The 18,086-nt window shown below is 47.2% G+C and overlaps 1 protein-coding gene across 4 annotated transcripts in view; it reads left to right on the forward strand.

Annotated features, from left to right (window-relative positions):
• SNX30 (sorting nexin family member 30) overlaps positions 1–18,086 on the forward strand; it is a 118,261-nt gene that overhangs the window by 92,809 nt on the left and 7,366 nt on the right. For all 4 annotated transcript variants that reach the window (XM_086683723.1, XM_086683725.1, XM_086683727.1 and 1 more), the window contains exons 7-8: positions 6,981–7,067; positions 17,597–17,749. In XM_086683723.1, the coding sequence (XP_086539849.1) occupies positions 6,981–7,067; positions 17,597–17,749 (240 nt within the window). The remainder of the gene's footprint in view (positions 1–6,980; positions 7,068–17,596; positions 17,750–18,086) is intronic.

Consider the following 18,086-nt stretch of genomic DNA (forward strand, 5'->3'; position numbering starts at 1 on the left):
CCTGGCAGAAGTCGGACGCTTAACCGACTGCGCCACCCAGGCGCCCCAGAAGTCTGGTTTTAAAGACAGAGTTTTTCTTCGAGTTGGAGATACTTTGAACAATGTTCCAGGATAGCTTTTTTCAAATGTCAGTTATTTGTGTTTTTTTGCAGTCTGCCTACCTTTTTCCTTACAAGCCACAAGGTGGAGCTAATGAGTCAAGTGATGAGGCTTTACGTTTGGTCACTCGTAGTGCTTTTGGGTGTGGGGATGGGTTAAACGGGTGATGGACATTATGGAGGGCACTTTTTAAGACGAGCACGGGTGTCATATGTAAGAGATGAATCACGGGGTTCTGCTCCTCAAGCTAAGACCACACTGTGTGTTAACTAACTTGAATAAAAAAAGAAAAGAAAAGAAAAAGAAAGAAAAAGACAGCAAGGATGAAGATTTTCTAGAAAATTGAGTTGGGTGGGGGGGAAAGTCCTTTTTCCTAAACAAAAGTAATTATAGATTGAGGGCCTGATTTCTTGAAAATATGAAGAAGCAAGATGTAGAAACGTACATGATCTCAAATGTTTCAAAAAGTTAGAAAAATATGTGAAAATTAAAAATCTGAGATTCCCAGGGATGGCAGACTAAATATATAAACTTCTTTTTCATGAGACCTCACCAAGATAACACTAGAGTGTTTTTGTTTTGTTTGAAGTATAAGGCTGCAAAGATAAAAAGCAGCAGGGGAGGAAATAGTAGCAGTACAATGGGGACTGGAAAGCAAATTGAGAGGGGATAATGGTCTTAAGTGCCTCAAAAAAGCTGCCTTTGAAGCTGACTGTGCAGGGGAAAAAACTAAGAGGCCACCTGGTTTACATCATAGAATCCTTCAAAAAAGGTCGAGAATTGGTAGTGCTAAGTAAGTAAGTACCTCTGGAATTGGGGGAGAGAAAGCCGAAGAGAAAAATTAGCCAGGAATCTGTTTAAGAAGTTAGAGCTTCTAGTTCTGACCTCCTTCCTCACACAGGGGTGACTGTCTCTTCTATACTCTGCCAGAACTGGAGGCATATTCTCTGGAGGGTAACACAGACGGTCTCTGGACACAGGGACCCCAGGCACCATTGAGGATGGGGGCTAAAATCCTAAAATCAGGATATTAAGTAAAAGATTACCAAATGTTGACACTTTAGTCATCTTCCTGTGCTTGGCTCTCAGCCTTATATCTTCCCTTCAAGGATTAGAAGAGCCTTTTCTAGAAAGTCTAAACAGACCAAGAGAAGAAACTTGAAGATACTGGTATTGGAGAAGGTTCCTCAATGAAATGACCCAGCAGGGTCCCTGTAGAGAATTGTCAGCAAGCCCTCAACATGCAGAGAGCTTTCAATTAGGTTTTTAGTGTTTCCCTATTGGATGAATGGGCAGACAAGGTCACTGAATATTTAAGAGAAGGTTCTAAAATGAATACCAAGTAAAAACAAAGAAAAAAAAGTATTGCCGAGTGAAACATCATTGAGGGAACAGAACGTTTCCAAGAAAAAAGAATCATTAATATCTTCAGAAAGAGATGTCATAACAATAAAACAAGAATTTTTTAGCATCTAGAGAGCAGAGAGCTCATGGAAATTAAAACCATGCTAGAAATGAGAAAAAAAAAAATTAGAAGTCAAGGAAGTCGCCTGTAAAGTGAAACAAAAAGATAGATGGAGGATTTGAGACAAAAAAATACATTTGAAAATGAGAGGACCAGAGACCTCAGCATCTACCATCTGAATAACAAGAGTGCCAGGATGAGAAAACACAGAAATGGGAAGCATCAAAGAAGTCGTTCAAGAGAACAAACTAGAGAGTGAAGACATACCGTGTTACCAGTTGTGCCCAGAAGATGAGAGGTCCCTTTCTTTTGTGTTTTTCTTTATATTCCAAACTTTCTGTAACAAATACCTTTTTTTTTTAATTAAAAAAATTTAACTTTTGTAACAAGTATCTCTTAAAACCAGGGGCAAATATGTGGTTTCAGTATTACCCACATGGCCTAGAAAATTTAACTCACAGGTGGTCCATTACCAATAGAATGAATGTGTCAAAAGAGCATGTCAAAAGGGACCGCCGAAGTTCAATCATTTAATCAGAAATTATGTTACCAGGACCAAGGTCGGACTCATGTTCCTGCCTGCAGGTAAATACTCTCCTAGAGGGCCACCCAAAACCTAGCTACAGGGCTGTGTTGGGTATTTGATTTTTATTCCCATTTGAGCATCTTTCCTTACTACTGAACACTCATTATTCTACATGAATCCCCCTTGGGGGGGTGTTCTTTTGGGTCACCAGCCCCTGGCATATCACAGTGTGAACCATTCTGCTCTGCAGTTCTCTACGTGTGGCTGAGCAGTCCTCACTGCTCTCATCTGCCTCCTCAACCCTGCATCCTAACGTCCCTCTTACGAAAAGATTTGAAGCTTCAAAAACCTTCCGGACGTGAGGAGGCTTTTTGGTAGCTGCTGACCTTTTGCGTTGGGAGCTGTTTTTGCACTACCTCTTCCTCCTCCCACAAGTTTGTGAGCCCACAGTCTCACCGGCCGACCGACGACTGAGCATGAGCTCTGGGGGTGGAGCTGGAATGTTGAGCTTTCCAGTTGATCCTGACCATTGTGGTATTTTCCTGGAAAAAATCCAGTACAGAGATTGAACGCCAAACCACAGAATGTGTCTGATTTAACTTCCAGACACTGTTGTCATTGTAGTTAAGTGGTTATTATTAGCTTGTTATTAGCATTTTGGATGACTGGTATTATATGTCCATTGTTTAACTTTCTTTTATTTCAGAAAAATTGAAACGTCTAAAAGCAGAGTGGAAGTGTAACAATCCCCCACATCCCCATCTGCTTGCTCGAGCAGTTGCCCACTCATGGCCCATCTTGTTCTAGCTCTGTGCCCACCTGCTCTCCACCCCTTGGATTATTTTACTTTCATTTTATTTTATTTTATTTTATTTTATTTTATTTTATTTTATTTAAGTTTTGTTTATTTATTTTGAGAGAGAGAGAGGGAGAATGTGCACACACAAGCAGGGGAGGGACAGAGAGAGAGGGAGAGAGAGAGAATCCCAAGCAGGCTCTGACAGCACAGAGCCCGACACGGGGCTCAATCTCACCCACCATGAGATCGTGACCTGAGGTGAAACCAAGACTTGGACACTTAACTGACTAAACCACCCAGGTGCCCCCCTTTGGATTTTTTTTTTTTAATGTTTATTTATTTTTGAGAGAGAGAGGGAGACACAGAAGCAGAAGCAGGCTCCAGGCTCTGAGCTGTCAGCACAGAGCCCGACACGGGGCTCAAACCCATGAACTATGAGATCATGACCTGAGCCCAACTCGGATGCTCAACTGACTGAGCCACCCAGGCACTCGAACCCCTTAGATTATTTTAAAGCAAATCCCAGACATCAGAGCACTTCATACAAAAATATTTAGTACATATCTCTAAAATACAAGTGTTCTTTTAAAAAAAAAAAGAACCACATTATCATCACACCTAAAATTTTTTCTTAAGATTTCTTCAAATATCCAGTAAACTGATAAACTGATAAACTCCAATGAAGCTGGAGTGTTCATTCCCCAGGGTCTCAGGCACTGTTTTTGTAGGTGTTTTTCCAAATCGTGATCCAAATAAAATTCATATTTTGATATGTTTCTTAAGTATTTAAAAAATCCCTCCCCATCTATTTTTCCTTACAATTTATTTGCTAAAAAATGGAGTCATTTTTTTCTCTACATTTGAAAAGGGTAGTGAAGTACCATATTACTAGGACCATTTCAAAATCACGATGAAGGGTTCTACATTAAGAAAAACCCGCAGCATATGAGAGAAATTTATTTCACGTCTGATTAAAAGCTGCTTCCTCCTCGAGGCCCTTCCTGGCTACTTTGTGGATAGTTCTGTCATCCCCCAAACCCTTGGCGCTTTACGTCCTGCTGTCTTATTCTCTTTTTCCTCCTCAACGCTCGGCACTGCCTCATTCACTCTGTATTAATATATTTTACTGTGTGATGTCTGCCTCCTCTCTGGAATGTGAGCTCCGTGAAGGCAAGAGTTTTGTGTGGGTTGTTCTCTGCTGTATCCCCAGGGCCTGGGTCACGAATGAAGACACAGAAAGGCAGGGCAGAAACAGGATGAGGACGCTATGTAGGAGAAGAGCAGACAGACACAAAGTAGCAACGTGTCTCCATGCACGTCACCTTTGGATTTATGGTACCCACTAGAATCAGGGACCCCTACGGAGTTCTCTGAGACGCCCAGACGGTGAATATCTCTTGCTTGTCACTCAGGGATGGAGGGACCTCTCTGTAGCTGCTGACTGGACCTCGTGGCCCCTGCAGTCTCAGGCTCAGGCCCGGTTAACCACAGGGTGGTCTGACCAGTTTTATCAACATAGCATGTGCTGTTTGGAGTACGAGGCTGCACCTTTCAGGTCATCACCAACCGTGAGCAAAGATGCTTCCAACAAGGATGGTAGTCTTAGTTCAGCTGGATTCAGAACATGTTTCCCAACCTGTAGCGTGGTTGGGATCCCAGTCAGACTGGGAAACCCCACGCTGTGGGAACTCACTCAGGAACTGCCTGAGTGAGTCACCACTGTGCTGCTAGCAGTGTGACATCAGCCAGGTCCCTCGGCTGTACCTTAGTGTTCCCATCTATAAAATGGGGATAATACCCTTTTACTTCTGCAGGGTCGTCGTGAGTCTTTTCTGCTGCCCAGTGAGGTGGGGATGTACGTGCAAATCCTCCAGCAGCCTGCATGAGAAGGCAGCATTCTGGTCACTTCAGGTGACGTGGGGGTAGCAGGTGACCGAGGAGCCAGGGAGGGCCCACGCTAACTAGGGGAAGGAGTGTGGCTGAATCTGGGGATCCCCTCACCTGCTTTAGGAGAGGGAGAGGAGATAAATTTTGTCTGGTGTGGCTGTGTGAGGCTGACATCTCTTGCCACCCCTCCCCTTCTCGGGTCTTGGCATCCTCAGCAGAGAATCTTGGAACGGAACGGGGAGACAGGAAGCCCCACACTGTGCTGACTGGATTCCAGGGCATTGTTCTGAGAGCATTTCTAGCTTTGGTTATGCGGTTCTTGCCACAACTGACAGAGTATATCACTGGAGCAGCTCAACCCATTCCTAGCCTGGGCATGTGCTTTTTCCAGGCGATTATGAGGTGTGCCATGAGGGGAGTCCACGGCAGTGATGAGGAGGCCAGTCGGCCCCTCCCTGCTGTCCCGTCATGCCTTGGGGAACCTCGTAAGTGTCTCCATGGATAGCACTGTGTGTTTCTTTCTCTTGGGTAGAGATTACAAGTTTTTATTACTGCTGGTACCAGACTAATAGATTTAGAATATTTTCTGGGTTCTATGAAATCCATAAAAGACCCCTAACTTTTTTGTGTTTTTACTGTATGTATCTATGTGCTGTCCAATATGGCGGCCACTAGCCAGAGGTGGCTATTTAAGTTTAAATCAAATCAGTTAAACACAAGTTTAAATCCAGTTCCTCGTTCAGACCAGTCAGTTTCAAGAGGTCAATCAGCAGGTGGGGCTAATGGCCCCTGTATTAAGTGTGGATTATGGGCAGTTTCCAGCATCAGGAGAGAGTTGTGTGGAACAGCACTGCAAACATCCCTACTCAAAGCTTGATGGGTGTGGGGAGGGAACTTCAGAGCACTCAGGAGAAAGATGAGTGGCAAACAAAAGATAAGTTCTTGTAAGTTTTACCTCATGTTCTTCTCAAGGTAAAACTCTTCTCAAAGGAGATACTTCAGGGGAAGACTTGAGTTTGCCTGTGTCGGCACATTGCATGAGAAGGTTTCCCCCCAGAGCGCACTCAGCTGTCCAGCTGCTCCTCACTCTTTAGCACATTATCAGGGACACAAGGTGCCCCCCGCCTAGCCAGGGAATGGCTCCTCCTGGCCTGACTCCATACTGTGCTGGAGGGTGCCTATGGGAAAAGCATGAGATTGGAAACTTCCGTAGTGCTTTGTGACTTCTGAGGTAGTAGGCGAGAAAATTCTTAATCACTCTTAATTTGCTGTTCATGCTTCTTACACTCAAAGAAGGAAAAAGAAACCCTTGGAGAAGCAGATGTTTTTCTAGACTGTGGATTGCATCCTTTTCTGTCCTACCGAGTGTGGTCTTAGTAGCTGAGCCAGAACCAGGTGAGGCAAAGGAGACACCCAGGGCACAGATTTAGGGAGATGCTTGGCTCAGGTGCCGACCTTGCACTTACAGGGGCCCGAGAGAGATTTTTCTCCTTAAATTTTGCATCGTGGACACCTGGCTTGCCTCATCCTGGTCCTGTCTAGGCTGGCCCTATCTGAGCTCGTTTATCACTCACTCTAGATGACGCACCATGTGGTTCTAGGGATTCTGGACTTGTACATAGATGCAGCTCTGTACTATGCACCTCTTCCCTAGCTGGAACCCCTCAGGTAGGGGCTGTACCTCTTTGATCTTTGCATACGTGGTCCAGAGGGGTGGACAGATGAGCGGCTCTTGGATCAATGAGTGAATCAGTCCACCAGCGATCAACTCAATGAATCAGAGTCCAGAACTCTCCTGACATAGACTTTTCCATGAACGGTTCAGAGAACATCCTGGATTGTCACTCTCCAGGCTCCACAGCTGAGTCCTCTCTGCACACGGAGAAGCTGAGACCTCTCATCAGTGTGGCTGAGGATGGGCACCGTCCCCCGCTTGTCCTTGCCCGGAGCTTCAGTTGCTTTCAGTATCAGGCTGTTACTGTGCTGGAAATCTCTGACAACAGGCCGCCCCTCTTCCACCCCACTTCCTCCGGAGTCCGTGTCACAAGCCTGTGTCACACCACAGCCAGACTGTCCCGGGAGCACGCGGCTGGGCCTCCTGCGCCGTGATTTGGGGGAGGAAAGGGGTCGCGAATCAACTGCCTGGGCCTTGGAGGCTCCTTTGTGAACTCTGTGTTACATTCTTCCCCTCTCTCCTCCCGCAGAGCGTACTGAAGAAGAGGGACCAAGTGCAAGCAGAGTACGAAGCCAAACTAGAAGCTGTGGCCCTGAGGAAGGAAGACCGCCCCAAGGTCAGGGGAGCCCCTGAGGGAGGGCTGGGCTCCACAAGGCTGCAGTCGCCTCGCTGGCGCTGAGTGAAGCCTTGTCCCCAGATCCACACAGCTAAGGTGGTCAGTGCCAGCTGGGCTGTGTTCACACCGCCATTTTTTCCTGTTTGTTCTCTTTGATGTCTTATTTCTGGAAGTTTCTTTTTCTTTTTCTTTTTTTTAATTTTATTTTTTTAAATTTACGTCCAAATTAGCATATGGTGGAACAATGATTTCAGGAGTAGATTCCTTAGTGCCCCTTACCCATTTAGCCCATCCCCCCTCCCACAACCCCTCCGGTAACCCTCAGTTTGTTCTCCATATTTATGAGTCTCTTCTGTTTTGTCCCCCTCCCTGTTTTTATATTATTTTTGTTTCCCTTCCCTTATGTTCATCTGTTTTGTCTCTTAAAGTCCTCATATGAGTGAAGTCATATGATATTTGTCTTTCTCTGACTGACTAATTTCACTTAGCATAATATCCTCTAGTTCCATCCATGTAGTTGCAAATGGCAAGATTTCATTCTTTTTGATTGCCGAGTAATACTCCATTGTATATATATGCCATGTCTTCTTTATCCATTCATCCATCGATGGTCATTTGGGCTCTTTCCATACTTTGGCTATTGTTGATAGTGCTGCTATAAACATGGGGGTGCCTGTGTCCCTTTGAAACAGCAATTCCTGGAAGCACGGGGGGTTGAGTTTTCTGCTGTTTCCTGAGTTTTTTTTTTTTTTTTTTTTTTTAAGACTTTCAGCGTTGCCATTCAAGGGCATTTCCTGTCTGTAAAATGGGATTGACGAGAAAGGGAAGAACAGTCTAGATCAGTGTTCTCACAAGTGTGGTTTGCTTACTCATCCATAAGCTGTCGCCAATCCATGACAGGAAAGGTGCAGAAGCTGAGAGTCAGCAGTTTTATAGCAATTTGACACTTGTTGAACACTGAGCATGAGTGTTGTCAAACTAGCTCATGTGGAGCAAACTACACACTAGTTATGCATAGTAGGTCTACAGCTCTGTCCTGTTGGGGAAAAAAGCCACCGAATAGTGGTTCTTTACCACAAAGTTTAAGAAGCACTGATTGAACTTAGTGAAGATACCCCCAGCTACAGGGCTCTGGGTCTAGATAGAGGATCATACTGTAAAAATGCATCTGGTGTACTAGTCCTTGCCATGTGTTGCCTTTTCCTTCCCCCAGCCGGGATTAAACACAAGAGTAGTAATAGCCGACGTGCGAGCGCTTACAACGTGCTAAGCTCTTTACCTTATCTCACTTACTCCATACGACAGTCATGTGGTTTGGGAGCCGTTATTATTCCCATTTGAGAGATGAGCAAACCAAGGCCCACGATCTCACAGCTAGCAAGTATGAGAGCCAGGATGAAATCCTGCAGCCTGACCTTAGCACCTTGCCAGTTACCATTATGTTACTGTGTTCCTTTTTGTTTGCAATTGGAAGGTATAGCTGTTTTCTAAAAGGGGGTGGGGTAGGAAATGTTATTAAAAAAATAAATAGCAGGGGCCCAGGGTTCTGGGAAGTAGTTTTACATCAGAACTGTTTCTCTTCCTCTGCCTTGGTTCTTGCTGGTGTGGTAGCCATACTGTGATACACCCAGAAAGGAACCAGCTGTGGAAATTGGAAACCCAAACCTTAGAAGTGGAACACCCTGGCTCCATATAGCATTTTTTTTTTTAGTTTATTTTATTGATTTTGAGAGAGAAAGAGTGCATGAGTGAGTGTGCGAGTGGGGGAGGGGCAGATAGGGAGAGAGAGAGAGAGAGAGAGAGAGAGAGAGAGAGAGAGAGAGAGAGAAATCCCAAGCAGGCTCCGTGCAGCCAGCGTGGAGCCTGATGCAGGGCTCAAACTCACAAACTGAGATCATGACCTGAGCTGAAATCAAGAGTTGGACACTTAACTGACTGAGCCGCGCAGGTGCCCCCATATGGTATTAAAATATATATATATGTAAATTGTTTCACATGGTCACCACAACAGTCATCTGAGGTCCAGAGGGAAGGCATTATTCTTCCCCATTTCATGGGTGAGGAAAGAGCCACAAAGCAGCTTGATGAATTGCCCAGCTTTGTTGATACCCAAGGTCTTTATCCAGTGTGCTGGGCACAGCAGGCATACAATACATGCCTGTGGCATGGCCGCCCGTGTCACCCGTGGTGACCTACATGAGAGTGAAGTCTGCATACATCTGATGGAAATCCAGATGGTACGGAGAGGGACTCTTGTCACTGGCCCAGTGTGTGTAGCTGGGACTTGGCCAGAAGGCTAGGCACCTCTCTTCCATTCCTCTTGCCACAGGCTGTTGGCCTGCTTCCGTCCTGTGTGTTGGGACCATGATGGGAATGCAGCTGTGTGCACAGCCACCCTCCGTCTTCCAGCTGCCCGTTGCCTTGACTAGTTCCTAGCCATCCCTGTGATATTCTGGAACACGGTGCCATTTGCTGAGCCCATGTCTCCGTCTCATTTAAAGGAATGACAGGAAATACTGTGTTTATAGATTTCAAGATTTCATTTCAACAATTTAGCTTTCCAATATAAATATAGAAGTCACTTTTCCTAGCTAGGGAGGGAGGGCTAGCACATTCTGTCACTGGCCTAGTTTGGAAGCCGAAGACCCTGTCTTTGGAAGATGTTCTGACAGCATTCATCGCTGCTCACCACTGAATACAAGCTTTCTCGCAGGCTGGTTTGTCATTTAATCTCTGTTGAGCTCCGTACGGAACAGTTCCTTTGTAAAGACAGGAGCCGAAGGTTATGAATAATACGCCAAAGTAAATGCTGACCTTGTCCTGGCTTGCCGGCTGCCTAAAGGTCACAGCGCCTTGGAACAGATGGAGCCCAGGGAGCGGCCATTTCTGGCTCCCACGTTCCAGCCAGACAAGCTGCGGGGGCTCCTTTCTAACGCTCTCCACCTCTTGCCGGCCTGGGTGCCTCCTCTTCTCCCAGTGGGTGTCAAAATCTTCTTACTGTTGCTATTTTCACCTTCCCAGAGCATCACCTATACGACTCTTCTCTTGATCACAGGAGTTCTTAGAAGAGGGGGAAGGGTTTCTTCCCAGCCAGTGAGACTAAGTAGGTGGCCTAAACATGCCTCCATTCTCTCACCACACACACTGTGGGCGAGCAGTCTTGGTCTGCCCTCTTTCTGGCAAGACACTGAGCCATGCCAGTGCTCATTTTGCCGTTTTTTAGCAATTGTGGTAATTAACAAAACAGGGACTGTCGTCACGGGGGTGGTGGTGCCCATGAGTGTGCTCTCACCGTGGGAGCGGCAGAAATTGCGCCTCCAGGTTTGGATCTGGGACAGCAGCTACTTTGGTGGGTGGAGGAGGGCTCCGTTGGCGGCCTCTGCAAATGGAAAAGGGTTTGGTAGAAAGAGCACAGAATTTGGACTCCGATCACCGTGGGTTCAGTTCCCCAGCTCCTCAGCTCCGTCCCCCCGCTTGCACTGGTTTGCTCATTAGCCCTGTGGGCTTCATACGTGTGACTTGTGGAGACGTGAAGGTCAGCGCAGCAGTGTCTGATGTAGGAGCCGACGCTCCATTGGTGGAGCCTCTGCTTCCCATACCAGCTCCGCTCGTCTCTAGGAGGAGTGCTGACCGAGAACCTCGTTTTCTGGTTTGTTGCCCTTATGGTTTTTGTTTTTAACTTTGCTTTAAAAAATTTTTTTTGACTGCCCTGTTTTAGGCATGGTTTCCTTGCGTTCTAAAGTTTCCCCTGCCTTCCCAGCCCTCCCGAATGCCTGTCCTCCCTGACAGCCCATCAGAGGTACCTAGGAAGTGAGTAGCTGAAGGTTTTGCCATGCTTTGTTTCGTGTGTGTGTGTGTGTGTGTGTGTGTGTGTGTGTGTGTGTTATAAAGTTTATTTATTCTGAGGGGAGGGGAAGAGATAGAGGGAGAGAGAAAGGATCCCAAGCAGGCTCTGTGCTACCAGCCCAGAGCCCGATGCGGGGCCCAAACTCTCAAGCCGTGAGATCATGACCTGAGCCAAAATCAAGAGTCAGACACTCAATGGACTGAGCCACCCAGGTGACCCTGTTTTGTGTGGTTTTGAGCTCCGCTTCCCAGAGCTACCACCGGTGAGAGAAAAGCCAGAGTGTCAGGAAGTGGGTTAGGGCGATTCTTAGCCCCAAGGACCTGGCAGACTCTGTCAGTGACTATGGCGGGAACAGCCTTGTTCATAGGTCCGTCATGGGGATGCAGGAAAGAGAGTATCTTGCCCAAAGATGGGCAGTTTTCACAGGGGTCTGGGTGTGTTAACAACATCTGAGTGACGTAGCAAGCCTAGGGAATTACCTGTTTAGAGGTTGAAATCTTGAAAAGAGGCTCTAAAGAGTGAGGGCAAGTTGATTTTTGTGAAGCCGTGGAGTGGCTCACTGATCAGTGATCACTGATCACCTTTCCAAAACCCAGAAGAGAGAAGTGGCCTTGCGGGTCTCCTCGGCCCTCACTGCGAATTTCACACCAGGGTGGCTGCGTTAGGAAGAAGGGGAGGGATCCTGTGGCCCCCCGCTGCTGGCTGGAAGCCCTGTGGCTGTGGCTTGTCCGTGTGCGGGGGTGAGCCTAGAGCTGAGGGCAAATGTTAGTATCATAGAACTTAAAGTTTTGCTTGTTGTTAGGGTTGAGAAAACTCAGCAGACCCTGAAGAGGTTTCTTCTCAGGCAAGTGGACATTTGAATTGCGTAGACTCGACTTTCCTCATTTTAGCTTTGATGTCGGCGAAATGATAGGCACTTACTGGGCTGCCTTCTGCCGCACTTGTCAGGACCGAAGACTTGTGGAAATCCTCGAATATGATCCTCCCTAGAAGCCAGGGAGGACAGCAAAGCTGCTACTAGAAACAAAGAGGGGCTGAGGAATTGCATTTCAAACTGGACGGGAAGCTTATACGCTAACACGAACAATAGGAGTGAACTTGAAGGCAAGACTCCTTTCGACGCCAACATATTCATGTGAATTTCCTTCCCACCCTGCTCCCAAACCCACAAAAATGCTTGAGCTCATCCCACATTACCCCTCTCCCATCGCTCCAACAACCCATATTCTGTAACGAAAATTCTCACGAGAGAGAAGGGAGCCACTGTGACAAACGCAGCCTTGTTATCTACTTAGAGGTGTTATCTTTTGGAGTCTTACCTGGTGATTTTTTTCTGTTGTTGGTGTCTTGTGATAAGTGACAGCCAGCCGTCAGCATTGGGTATCACGATTGCCACGTCCTTCAGACACAAGATAGCACAACTCTGATGACACCTCAATCAAAAAATTAAAACACAGATGAGCAATGCTGGTTGTCCCTGGTCAGCGAACCGATGGTTACAAGGACACCATCCAGAAAGAAACAAAAGGGGGAACACCGGGAGCCTGAGTGTGTGGGCCGGCCGCCTTCCTCTTCATTAAGTTGGGCACCTTCAGTAGCTGGTTGCTTCAGACAGCTCATCCCAACTCCTGGTTCCTCTTGGTCCCTTCTTTTCCACCCTCCCCTCTCTTTCTCCTTTCTTCACCTCCTCCTCCCCTCTCCTCCTCCATCCTTGTGTTTCTGTGGCTCTGCTCACTCTGACTTCCTTCCTGCTTCTGGGCTCATTTTTCTTAGTATCTTTTGCTGATCCCCTTATTAACCCTACAGATTTAGGCTTCTCCATGAATTCCACCCTTTGACCCTCCAACCCTCTCTTTGATTTCCCCATATATTAAAAAATTTTTGCATCATGGCAAGATACACATAACCAAAATCACCGTCTTTACTGTTTTTAAGTGTACGGTTCAATCATGTTAAGTAAATCCACACCGTTGTGCAATGGATCTCCAGAGTACTTTTTTTATCTTGAGGAACTGAAATTCTGTACCCATTAAATCAGTCCCCATTTCCCCCTCCTCCCAGCCCCTGGAAACCACCATTGTGCTTTCTGTCTCTAGGAGTTTGACTACTCTATCACCTCTTGTAAGTAGAATCATATAATATTTGTTTGTTTTCATAACTGGCTTATTTCACTCAGCAAAATGTCCTCAAGGTTCATCCATGTTGTGGCATGTCAGAATTTTCTTCCTCTTTAAGGCTGAAGAATATTCCACTGTATGTCTGTACCCCTTTTTGTTTATTCATCCATCTGTGGACAGATACTTGAGTTGCTTTCACCTTTATCTGTTGTGAATATTGCAGTGGATATGGGAGGACAGATATCTCTGTGAGATCCTGCTTTAAGTCTTTTGGTATTCACCCAGAAATGGAATCGCCAGGGATGCCTGACTGGCTCAGTCAGTAGAGCACGTGACTCTTGATCTTGAGGTTGTGATTTCCAACCCCCCCTGGGTGGAGAGATTACTTAAAGATAAAATCTTAGGGTTACCTGGGTGACTCAGTCAGTTAAGCATCCAACTCTTGATTTCGGCTCAGATCATGATCTCACGGTTGTGGGATTGAGCCCCGTGTCCAGCTCTGTGCTGAGCGTGGAACCTTCTTAGGATTCTCTCTCTCTTTCTGTCTCTCTCTCTCTCTCTCCCTCTTGCTTTCTCTCTCTCTCAATAAGCTTAAAAAAAATAAGAATAGGGGCAACTGGGTGGCTCATTCAGTTTAGCATCCAACTTTGGCCCACATCATGATCTTGTGGTTCGTGAACTTGAGCCCCACGTTGGGCTCTGTGCTGACAGCTCAGAACCTGGGGCCTGCTTCAGATTCCGTGTCTCCCTCTCACTCTGCCCTTCACCTGCTTGCACTCTGTCTCTGTCTCTCTCTCTCAAAAATAAAATAAACCTTAAAAAATATGTTTTAAATAGAAAATTTTAAAAAATAAGATCTTAAAAAAAAGAAGTTGAATTGCTGGATCATATGGTGACTCCATTTTTGTTTTTTTGAGGAAGTGCCATACTAAAGTTTTACACAAGTGCAGGGGTTCCAATTTCCTACATCCTGGCCAACACTTATTTTTTTGTTGTTGTAGTAGCCATCTTAATGGATTTGAGGTGGTTCTCACTGTGGTTTTGATTTGCATTTCCCTAATGATTAGGGATGTGCAGTGATTTTTTAATAGGCTCGCTGGCCATTTGTAGATCTTCCTTGGATAAATATCCATTTAATCCTTTGTCCATATTCAAACCAGGTGGTTGCTATGGTTGAGTTGTCTCAGCCCCCTCTTGGGTCGGGGGGTGGGGCTCACCCTTCCCGTGGCTGTAGCAGCCTCCTTTTTCTGGTCCATGGACCTGTCCTTTATCCTGAGCCCCACGATGCATTGTCGCCCCCCCAGTCACCCAGACTGTAAACTTCAGGCTCCTCTCTGACAGCTGTGTCTTATTTCTCACATGCAGTGGGTTGCCACATCTGTCAGTTGTGTCTCCACCAGGTTAGTCTGATCTGCCGTCTCCCTTGTTGTGTTACAGCCGCCACCCTGGTTGCAGGGCACCTGGGGTGATCTCGTGCCAGTATATTTTGGTGTTGACTCATCTCTGATCTCTGGTGAAATCTCAGGGTGAGGTAGCATGGGTGAAGAGTGGTGTAAAGTATGAAAGAATATATTTAATAATGTTTTATATTTGGAAGACAAAAAAGAAACCTTTTTGTATGACACGGAATAAAGTTCATAATGTTCACTCTTGCTGGAGGGGCTAGGCACATGCACTTACATCTTGTAAGCATAGCAATTTACAGTATCGATACTGATCCGAACTAAGAAATATTTGGGGGGCATTTAATCTATGCCGGGCACCAAGTATTCTATGCATATTATCTTGTTCAACCTCATAGTAACTTTATAAGGTGGTTGGTATTATCCGGAAACAGAAGCTGAGGCATGGAGAGGCCCAACATCACCCATCTAGGAAGTGGTACCTGTGGTATTCAAATTCTGGAAGTCTGGCTCTAGAACTGTTTGTATAGTTAGAGGAAGCACAGGCTTTTCTATTTTCCAAAAAAGGGGGCAGCTGACCAAACCTGGCCTCAGGAACCCAGCCTTCTTGTTCTTTACTCTGCACCACTCCCCCCGCCGCCACCCCTGCCGCCATCTTGCTGGCTGGCGTTCTCTGTCTATGCTTTTGTGGGCACTGTAGCCTGTGAACTATTCCTGAGGTGGGCCCAGGTATTGTCTCCCTCTCTCACCTGTACATACTGTCACTCTGGAGTGCCCTCCTCCCACTGTCTCCTCAGCGGGATTGATTCTTCAAGGAGGCCCGATCCCTCATCCAAGCTGCACTGGCTGTCCAGGTCCCCCTCAGCGTGCTTACCGCGGGGCTGGGTGAAGAGAAGGTACCAGTAACCTCTCACCCTGATGTCCAGGCACATTTAGTGCCTTCCCAGCTCAACTGTAAGCAACCTGAGACGAGAGCCATCTACCGAGAGCAAAGTACCTCGGTCTTCCTCCGTGCCAAGCACAGAGTACGTCGTGAAAATGATGAGTCCCAAATGTTTCCCAAATTGAGGCTCAGGTAGTCATAAAATCCAGAGCCATGGTTTTGACTCTTAACTTTTAAAAAATATTTATTTATTTATTTTGAGAGAGCGTGTGCGTGAACAGGGGAGGGACAGAGAAAGAAAGGGAGAGAGAGAGAATCCCAAGCAGGCTCCACACTGTCAGTGCAGTCTGACACGGGGACCCAAACCCACGCACTGTGAGATCATGACCTGAGCTGAAATCAAAAGTCAGACGCTTAACCGACTGAGTCACCCAGCTGCCCCTGGACTCTTAATTTTTGTGGGTCAACCAGAATTCCCGTCTTCAGAACCGACCTGGGAATCTTTCCTAGAAAAGAATGCCTTTGTATCAGAGACCTTGGCCTCCCTCTTCTCAGCGGGCCCTGACCAGGTTCCCTTTTCAGACCTTTGCTTTCCCTCCTGGCCACAGCAGTTTTGTTAAGCAAAGAGGAAGTTGCTCCAGGGAACTTGCACCTTGATGCTTAAATGCGCAGGAGCCAGGAGAGGAATAAGGGAGGTGGACTGTGCCTGCTGGAGAGTGAGGCCCAGACATGCTGGCTCACGGGGCCTCCGCTGAGGCTGGTTCACCGTGTTCCTGGGGAAGGCTCCGCTCCGAAGAGGCAAAGCGGGGGCTCACTTGGTCTTCACTTCCGCCCCACCGAGGTGGGCAACAAGTGACAGGTGAGGCAGCAGCGAAAGGCAGAGAGACTTCAGTCATGGCATCAGAAAAAAAAGTCAAGTCCTTTTTCTTTTTTCTTCCAGAACCTCAGTGCTTTGGAAACGGCTTTTCTCCCTCTTCAAAGAAAAGTTCCTTACTTTTAAGTTTCCCGGGATGCCTCTCTCTGTCTCTTTCTTCCCAACTCCTTCTGCCTCACCCAAGCTCAGACCCCATGCCAGGCCAGCCTGAAACCCCCGCCCCTGGATGCTCACGTTCCTTGCTCCCGCATCTGCAGCCATCTCCACACGTTCTGTGTGGCCCTCGGCCCTTCTGGAAGCCCTGAATGTGTCCGGCTTCCTCAGCCTTTGCCTTCCCTTTATTGGTTTTTCTGGGTCCTCTACTTGCCCATAAGGCCTGAGTATGAAACTTCCCAGGTTGGTAGGGATTGACCCCTCATGGCGCCCCACAGCTTGGAGACATTTGGGGTCACAGGCCTCAGCACTTAGAATGTACAAGGCCTCATTTTTTTGTCCGGAAGCATCTGGCAGGTGGGCGTCTGACCCAGTTTTAGGTATGTTGGCCCCTTGGCAGCCCTCAGAGGCTTGTGGTGCTCTTGAGTGAGGAGAGGAGCCAGCTTTGTGCTTTGGGGACCAGAGTAGCCACAAGGCCCTCTGACTGTGTAGGATGGATGAACTCACCAGAGCAAAGCAAAAGTCTAAACTTCTTTAAATAAAAGTTGAAATTGCCTGCTATATTTTTCTTCATGTTTCAGATTCTTTCGACATGCATAAGTGATCTTTTTCCTATTTCCTCAGAATTAACCTAACTTTGACTCATCATTTTTGATTATCTGCTATCTGGGGGAGCAGAGACAGGTCTCTAGATTACTTGTAAAGTGAGGTTCAGAGGAGCAGTGGGCCAGTAATCTTACTACAATTAATTCTGTGATGAATGAGGGTAGGCATTATCAAATGTCACAAGTAAGGGAATAGCTCCTATGATACGGGAAAACCTTTTCTGGTTTCATTACAGGACCGAGGAGAATAGTAGGGCAATGCCCAATAAGTGCCATACATTTGCAAAATCTACACGCGTTTTTATATAGGGATGGGTAAAAAGGGGGAACCAAAGATATTGGACTCTGTATTGCAGTGTTTCTTCCTGTTTGTAAACAGGGGTGGGGGTGGGCTGTTTCCCCCATGAGTCTCTGCTGTGCTTGGATGGGTTCGAAGACTTGGGTCAGGATAGCACTTTTCGGAATTCCTTCTTAGACCTGAAAACCCAAGGCTCTGCCTTCAAATAAATGTCCCTCACCACCCCCCGCCGAGGAGGGAGTGTGTTTATGGCATTTAATGTAGTGGTTTGGCCTCGTGCAAGGGAGCTCGAGGCATGAGTCACCAAGTTACACATACAGAGCACCTCTTTAATGCACTCCCCTTCCAGGTGCCGGCAGATGTTGAGAAATGTCAGGATCGGATGGAGTGTTTCAACGCTGATCTGAAAGCCGACATGGAGCGGTGGCAGAGCAACAAGAGGCAGGACTTCCGGCAGCTGCTCATGGGAATGGCCGACAAGAACATCCAATACTACGAGAAGGTAATGAGTGTGCCGGCAAGACCCCAGCCCTCTCAGTGAGGAAGCACGTCTAATAGCCAGAGAGAGCCTGGGGCAAGGGCCTGCCCGAAATCCAGCAGCAGCCACCCCTGCGGGTCCTTGCCCCACTGTGCGAGATGCGGCGCCAGGTTTGGGAGCAGAGGCCCCCGTGGGGGTGCCCACAGGGCATTCACGTGCACACGCTGCTCACGGAAGCGGCAGTTCTCTTCTCCCGGGCCCTTTGGGCCTGGCGGCTAGCTGCGCCCCAGAGTCAGCAGGCCTGCAGTCTAGGGAGAGAGCAGGACCCAGAGGGCCCTGGGGTCTCTCACTGAAAGCAAGC

The sequence above is a fragment of the Puma concolor genome, chromosome D4, assembly GCF_028749965.1.
Source record: "Puma concolor isolate L17-30 chromosome D4, mPumCon1.1.hap2, whole genome shotgun sequence".
Lineage (NCBI taxonomy): Eukaryota > Metazoa > Chordata > Mammalia > Carnivora > Felidae > Puma > Puma concolor.